The sequence below is a fragment of the Chinchilla lanigera genome, unplaced genomic scaffold, assembly GCF_000276665.1.
Source record: "Chinchilla lanigera isolate Chin_1 unplaced genomic scaffold, ChiLan1.0 scaffold00003, whole genome shotgun sequence".
Lineage (NCBI taxonomy): Eukaryota > Metazoa > Chordata > Mammalia > Rodentia > Chinchillidae > Chinchilla > Chinchilla lanigera.
Window position 1 is genome coordinate 44,651,766 of NW_004955404.1, and position 8,295 is coordinate 44,660,060.

General features: G+C 39.9%; 1 protein-coding gene across 1 annotated transcript in view; it reads left to right on the plus strand.

The window, feature by feature from the left end:
* The first annotated feature begins 1,542 nt into the window (after positions 1-1,542).
* Diaph3 (diaphanous-related formin 3) overlaps positions 1,543-8,295 on the plus strand; it is a 453,636-nt gene continuing 446,883 nt past the window's right edge. Inside the window, 1 exon segment of the mRNA XM_005374208.2 lies at positions 1,543-1,915. Within this exon segment, the coding sequence (XP_005374265.1) occupies positions 1,736-1,915 (180 nt within the window). The 5' untranslated portion in view covers positions 1,543-1,735.

The window sequence follows — 8,295 nt, forward strand, 5'->3', positions numbered from 1 at the left end:
AGATCATGGAACCACAGCCCATCTTTCCAGGGACTTCTTAACACCCTCATATTGAGTGACCAGGCTCACCATAGTGCATGTTCTTATTTTCTGTAACAAATTCAACTGGACTGTTCCAACTACAGATATTTCTCTTAGTCATCTTTGGCTGGAAGACATCGACAGTTCTAAGAGCTTTAAATATGTTATCTCATTTAATCCTGAAAAGTACTACTATTATACGAATATTATTATTAAAATATTACTATTATTATTTCCTCTTTAAGATGGAGAAGCTAAGAAAGTTAAAGGTCACCTCCAATATTACATAGCTAGTAAATGGCAGAGTAAAATTTGCATCTGTCATCAAGACATAAGAAAGTACTTCTCCTGACCTTGCTGCTTTCTTGGAAATTTCCCTAAGATTAGGTTTTCTTGGAGGACAGAGACTGGTACTGAGTTAGGCATTGTAAAAAAAAGAACATAAAAAAAAAAGTCCCCAAACAAAAAATGCTGTAGAGTGAAAACAGTTGAAACTAGATCCATTTTTTTCCTCAGCCTCTGTGAGGCTCTCCCCGAAGTACCCAAGAATTGTTTCTTGTACTGAAATCAATACTGCATGTTTACTAGAGGCTTGGCCCACATCACTTCCTTATAGTGAGATCTATATTTTAAGGAAATAGTTCAAAGGAGATGACTTTAAAAGGAGAAAAAAGCACACTGATGTATGGGAAAACTGTTAGCCTCACAGTTGACCTTGGGTGTACAAGACAAATCCTTCAGCATGGTTTTTCGTTTCAGGTCCTTCGTGATGTAAGCCTATTTCTCCAACTCCATGCCATGGACCATGTTTGTCGTCATTCTGGCCTGGAATACCTTGTATCTGGACGTCCTGCCTACTGAAATTCTATGCATTTTTCTTTCTGTCACCCCCCTCCCCGGCCCCAGTCCTGTGCCTTGTAATTTACTGTGTTCTCAATGAGCGTGTAGAACAGGTGCATCAACATCATTTTGTCATTTGTGGAAAGGTTTGCGAACCACCTTGGACTGCGTGGTTACTAAGGACGTGGCGTAGCCAGGCACATTCCGATTTTTGGTGGAACCCTCTGCTACCCTAAAGCGAGCACTCAGCAGTTGGACACCACAGGCGCCCACTAAATATGTCTAAAAAGCATCCTTCCGCAGCGAAGGTGCCTGGGTGCTCTCACCTAGCACCCTTTCCAGGACCTATCCTAGAGCTACTTTTCCCAAGGGCCATCGCAGAAGCCTCCCGAGATGGGCAAGAGATTTTTACAACCCTGCGTTGCTTAAAGAGCGCAGAGCCGGGCTCTGCATTCCAGGTTCTCCAATTCCAACTAAATCCGGGTTAACGACGTTCACATCTGTTCTCCAGGAACCTCAAACCCGACCTTCTCCAGAGAGCACAAAGTGAGGGTTGGAGACTGTGGTTAGGGCTGAGCACCCGAACGGACGGGCAGCACAGCCAATCAGGTTTGGCAGATCTCCCGGAAGGGGCGGGGCCCTGGCGTGTCGTGGACCCGGCTGAATGGGATTGGAGCGTCTGAGGCGGCTCCGCGGTGGCGGGAGATTTCGGATGTGCTGGCCCCGGCCCCGGCTGCAGCGGTTGGGCTGGGCTGGGCTGGGCTGAGGGCGCGAGTGGCTAAGCCGGGAAGGCGAATCTCCCGCGGATCCCCGAGTTCCCTAACCGTGGCGTGCTGAGCTGTTGCCTTCGGTCCGACCCCCGGCCTGCGGAGAGATGGACAGGCACCGACCGCGGCTGCACCTTCCGGCCCACGGCTCCGCCGCCGGGGCCCCGTACCCCTCCTCCGCCGCGCTCCGGAGCTGCCGGGAAAGCAAGATGCCGCGCAGGAAGGGCCCCCGGAACCCTCCGCCTGCCGGCAGCCTCAGTGAACCCGGGGAGAAACGCCCCAAGTTTGTAAGTGTGGCCCGGAGCTGGGGTGGGGCGGTTCCGTCCGGGGATCCTTGGAGCCGGTTAAACTCTGACTGGGTTGACAGCTCAGGGGGCGCAAACTGGGAGGGGCGCTGCATTTTATTCTAGATACCTAGAGCTGCAGGTCTTCTTAGGTAGACAGCGGCAGGGTCAAGTTCTGTTTTGATCTTGTGACACATGCTCTGATCTGCGTGCTGCCCACCCTTTCTAAAGGCCTAAGTGAAAAGCAGTTCAGATTTGTACGTATTGACTTCATCGAGGTGGATGTTGCATTTTGTTTTCTTAGTCATCCTTCTCTCCTACCCCTAAGAGTAAGAGGTTATAGACGTAAAGTGTACTTTTAGGTAATAGTATTTCTTTTTTTGATTAATATTTTAATCCAGTAAGAATGTTCAAGGTAGGTACATTTTTTCAAGTTGAGACAGCTTGTTTTAAAACTTGGCGGGCATGTGGTCATAGCTAAGGAATGTTTGTTTAGTTTGGAAAGAAGTCTTAAGTATTTGAAACTCGTTATTCTGAATTGCTGATGGCCACAGGAATAGTGACATTTCGTACTGGCAGGGGCAAATCTGTACGGTGCTCGATTGTTATCTTTACAGGTTTGAAGGATGATAAGGAGAGAGTTAATTTGACAGTGAAAGATTCTGCCCAGTACGAGACCAATTCACTGGGAGGACTTTTCTTGCTTTTAGAATCTACTTTGGGCTAACAAGCTCATTTTATTTTGTCTTGACCCTTACAGTCCAGAATACAGGAGATGTGATTTTCCAAGCCAATATTTATATTCACTTTTACTGAAGGCCTAGCAGAAGATTCGAGTTCTAGTCTTTTTCCTTTCTCAGGTATACCATCTTGACCTTTTCAGCAGGCCATTAGGTTTTTGTAAAGATGATATCTAAAGGCAATACTTTTAACCTCTAAAACTAATAGGCACATTTAAAATACTGTTTATGGGCTTTGACTTGAATCATGACTTCGTAATTCATTTAGAAATAATTTGGACTGTTACCTTTGGAGTTAATATGGTAATTTCGTTAGGTATATTTTTCCAGTTCACTAATTCTGTCCTCAGCTATGTCTAATCTGCTGTTTAAATTGTTCTGAATATTTGATTTTAGCAATTATTTTTTGTTTGATAGATTCCACTTGCTCATTTTTCAAATCTTCTTGGGTATTCTTGATAATCCCTTGTTTCTCTTTTACTTTTTAAAGACATTTTCTACTTGGTGTTATTTATTTAACAGTTCTGTTATTTTTTTAACAGTATGTACTTTGGATGGTCTACATTGACTTGACTTCCTCCTTTTGCTTGTTGATCCTTGTAGCTTCATTGTTTTATCATAATCTTTAGGATTTCCTGGAGTCTGGCCTCCTTTCTCTTTCTTACCCCTCTCTGTCTCCCTCCTTCTCTCTTTCTAAGCTGGTGATCAAAACCAGGGCCTTACACTTGGTAAGCAAGCTGTCTGTCGGGAACTACAGCCCCCAGCCCGTGGGGATGTATTCTTTGGAGGTATTTTGAATCTGTTTCCACCAGGAGACTGAGCATGCAGGATTTGGGGCCATCTTTCTTTTTTTTTTTTTTTTTTGGTTTTTCTCCGGTACCAGGAACCGAACTCACAACCTTGCGCTTGCCAAGCAGGCGCTTTGCTGCTGAGCTAAATCCCCAGCCCCGGGACCGTCTTTCTTAAGCAAGGCTGCAAGTCCAAGTTCAGCTCACAGAAGCAGAGAACTTCAACCAACATTGTGATTAGACAGCATTTCAAGGAAAACAAAAGTGAGGCATAGAAAACAATTTAATTTGCTACAGTTTACTCATACAGCCATCAGTCAGTTGTAGTAACTTGTCTATGATTAATTGGTTTGCTAGTTATTGGGCCTTCTACAACCAGGCAAACTCAGTTACTGTGATTAAACTATGTTGGTTTGGTGTGGTGGGCCCAGTGCAGGTACTTGGTCCAAGTCCGTGATTCCCCATGCTTTTATATTGTTAGCCTTGTTTGCCGTCAGAAGACCAACTTATGCAGAGATTTGGTTGCCTAAGGTCACACAGCTTTGATCCTTAATCACCATCTGGTGTTACTCTTTCATGGATGTTGGAAGGTTTTTTTTTTTTGTTGTTGTTGTTTGTTTGTGTTATAGTTTTTTGAGACAGGGTCTAGCTATGTAGCCTAGGCTGACCTCCAGCTACCAGTGATCCTCCTGCCTCAGCCTCCCAAGCACCAGCACTGGGATTACAGGCTTGTACCACCACATCTTTTTTTTTTTTTGAGACAGGGTGTCCCTGTGTATTTCAGGCTGGCCTTGAACTCATGATGTAGCCCAGTCTGGCCTCAAACTCCTGGCAATCCTCCTACCCCAGCCTTACGAGTGCTGAGATTACAGGTGTATACCACCAAACCCGGGAGGCTGTTGGGAGTTTTCCTTACCACTTCTTTTCTCTTCCAAGAACCATTAACAATAATTTGTAATGATTTTTATGAATGTAGGATTAGTGATTCTCTGGTTATAGGCAGGTTGTGAGGTGAGAAGAGGTATAAAGTTTGAAAACTTGTTTATTGTAGTGGGTATTTAGAGTTGAAATCCAAGTAGGCTTGAGGAGATCAGTGCATTCTTGCCTGATTACTTAGACTGTATTTTGAGGCAGGTGTGGTAGGCGGAGACATTCCAAAAGATGAGACATTCTTTGATTCTTGGAACCTTTGAACGTTACCTTATATGGCAAAGATAGGCTTTGCAGATATGATTAAATGAAGGATAGAAAACTGGGCAAATTATTCTGGACAATTAGAGTGGGTTCTAAATGCAAACACATGGATTCCTATGTCACTACAGAAGAGAAAGTATTAGGGCTTACAGAGGCAGAGATGGGCGATATAGCATTGGCTATGCTGAAAGGTTTTAGGAGAACCATTGATTCATTTAAATCTCTACCTTGTGTTATCACTTGAATAATTTGGGATAATCAAATTATAATAAAGCCATAAATTGATTGGAATGATAATGCAAGTTTTCATTTGGCTTTTGTTTACTGTACCATTTTTAGTATGCTTTTTAAAAAGAACTTATTTCTTCATTGAATCTCCAACTAATGCTTTTGGTGGTCAAGAATTGAGATAGTGTTTGTCCACCTAAGTTTTATTCATGTCAAAATTCTACCTAACACATCAGATATAGTAGCCTTCAGATGACTGTAAAATCATTTTATTCAAGCTACTCTTGTAAGAAAGTGTTCTGAATTTTTCCACTTTTTCATTTCTACCTTTCCTAATACAAAAGGAAAAAAAAAAACACCCAGGTTTGTTTTAATATATGATGTATTAAGAAGACAGGTGTCAGATGGCTGTTGGGGGTATGTTTAGCTCCTGAAAGTAGATGATAAATGGTATTTAATACTTCGGACTACTCTGGATCTTTGAGGGGGGGTGGGGATAGGAATGATTATCTCAGATTTAGAGCAAGGTTTAATTGCTTTTTTTCAGACTCCTGTCTTTAATTATGAAGCAAGCAAACTGACATGCATTTATTACACTGTGAAACCTTGCATCTCATCTAGTCTGTCTTGTAGCAATTGCTTCTGAACAGATGTTACCTGAAACACCTTTGTGCAGTTGGTGCAATGCTAAAATTTGTCATGCTTTTATTATTGTTGTCTCGAATTAACTCTACTTTATGGCGTAACTTTATTGCTGTGTCCTAGAATCTTTATATATTTATTGCCTTATAAATTGGATTTAAAATTGGCTTTTTATATAGAATGTAAATTAACATGTGTATAACTTGTTTATGCTTGCAGAATAATACAAGAAAAAACTGCCATGTATTACACTAATGTAATTGTCTTTAACTCAGCACATAGTATCCTCTAAGCCAGGAATCAAGGGACTGCTAAAGAATGTGCTTACCATCACACTCTTGCTTGTTTATTCCAGAAACTAATTTGACTTTTAGATCTATAAAATATAGATTAAACATAACCTTTCACTTGATGAGATATTAAGGATCAAAGTGTGGGCTTTCTTTGAACAGGATCTACAAAGGTGACTGTTCCTCTCAGTAGCAGCAGGGTGTCATTGAAATACGTTGTCATTTAATTTTTCTCAAATAGCAAATCAAGTGGTCATTATTAACTTTAGGGAGAACTAAGGAGTTTAAACAAGTTGAGTTTTGGTGCTGAAAGATTCAAGTTACTGACTTCTTATTCAAAACTACTTGGAAATGCTTACCATAGATTTTATTTCTCACAGGACCCACTGCTGTCCTTTCTTACAGATTTTCTGGAAGATGCATTATGAACAACATTATAAACAGTGACTCATACCCCTTTCAAGGCTTGAAACCCCTCTGTGGGCAGTTACCCTCTCTGTGCCTCTCTTTCATGGTGTGCAAAATGGAGCCACTGTGTAAATTAAAAGTTGATAAATCCATATATTACGGGCCTACAATACTACCTGGCTCATTGTAACCTCTGTAAATATTTTCCCTTTATAGGATTGCTGGTTTTGTTGCCATTATCATTAGTAGTAATAGTAAAACTACTGTATTACTGTACTGTATTACTGTACTGTACTGCTGTATCTATCTGTTTAAGCTGTATCTATCTGCTGTATCTATCTATTTAAGCATTGGGAACATACATTGAATATCTGAATACTTTTCTTGTATTAATTGAACTAGGCTTTTTCTTCATGGTATAGTGAGTGGAGGCAGAATTTTTTCTGTTCTCAGTTCCTGTCCTGGCATACCAGCTGATATTTGTATTAAGGAAGAGCTCTCAACTAATGGCTCAATGGTTAGACTGAGTTTTTAAAGCTTTTTTTTTTTTTTTAAATATGTGTTTGATGTACATATTGATTACATTTATTACAGGGAGTTAACATGTACGTAACAAGCTTTAATTCCTTTTACTTTTCTTTCTTGTTCCTCTTGCCCCTCTCCCTCTCTGAGGGGTATATTCTGTATTTGTAAAATGAAGCTTATGGAACTGAAACTTGTTTACAAGTGAAACTTACCAAAAAACCCCCAAAGGAAATACCCCCAAACTTAGAAAAACATTTGTTGTGCACTCCAGTATGGACTTGAATGATAATAAAAATAATGTTCTTATATATGTATAGATAGATATAAAACTAAGTATAACTTTATGCTTATGGCTCTTTTACAGCTATAAAACCAAAACAGATTTACATATAAACTCCAAAACAAAACTATAAAATCTATAAAATTCAAATTAACACCACCATTTTTTAATGTGATTGATGATGATGCTTTGCTGAAATTAAGTCACTATTATTGGATTTAATAGTGGAAAATATGTGTTTGCTTAGCTATTTTTTTTCCCACCTGTCTTCTTGGATAGGGAATCCCAGAGGCTAAGGAAAATATAGGTTGAGGAATCTAAAAACTGAGTCTCACACTCTTGATAGAGGGCTTCCTGTGAACACAACCGTTTGTTTGTTGTTTTTACAGGGTCTTAACTTCAGAGAGAGCGTAGAGGGGTGAGCTGTTAAAAACCTGTTCATAAGACACAAACAGCCATATGTCAACATTTTTTAGTAAATGGTACAAAACTTGAGAAAGCACCATGAATCAGAATCATTACTAAGTTTCTATATTAATTTTTTTCTTCTGAAATTTAACTTTCCATAGCTGTGGGAGAATTGTTACCTGAAAAGTACCATTTTGGAATTATAAACAGCCTTTTGGCTCTTTGTATTTATCATAAAAGAGGTATAAGACATTGTATCCTGTCTAATAAATTTTAAGAAATTACACTTCATAAAACCTGTTCAAACGCTTATTTTCTCCCTTCCTGTTCATTTCTTCTTATCATCTTTCCTTTTCATTCTTTAAGGTAAGGTCTTAGTGAGCTTTTTAACCCTCTAATTTCAATTTTGAGTTTTAAAGGCTTCCGATTTATGTATATTTCTTTCCGTTAAAAGTAAAACTATGAATGGAATTAATACTCAATAACATTTTAATGGGTCTATCTTTGAGTGTCATGTCACATTTTAAAAATTGGAAGGGAAGGGTGGACCAGGATTTGATGTGTCAAATAAGGGCCTTGTGTGTGAGAGACTTGGAGTGGTCCCAAGTAGTTGTGGTTTAAGTTAAACCTGCATGAGTTAAAGATGGGTAAGTAGCTGATTCAGAGTGGCACTGTTTCCTTTCTTGAAGCCCTTTGTAAGCTGTACGGTTAATTGTAAGAGCCATAATATTGAGTTTATTTGGCTAATTTTACTGTGAAGTATTTTCCTAGGATATATATGGAGTTTATCCTTTAATTGCTCATTTTCTCAAGGTGGGCTGCTTATTGGTGTCATAGATTCAGTTCCTTCTTCTTTCTTTTTTGCTCTTTCTCCTCCTTT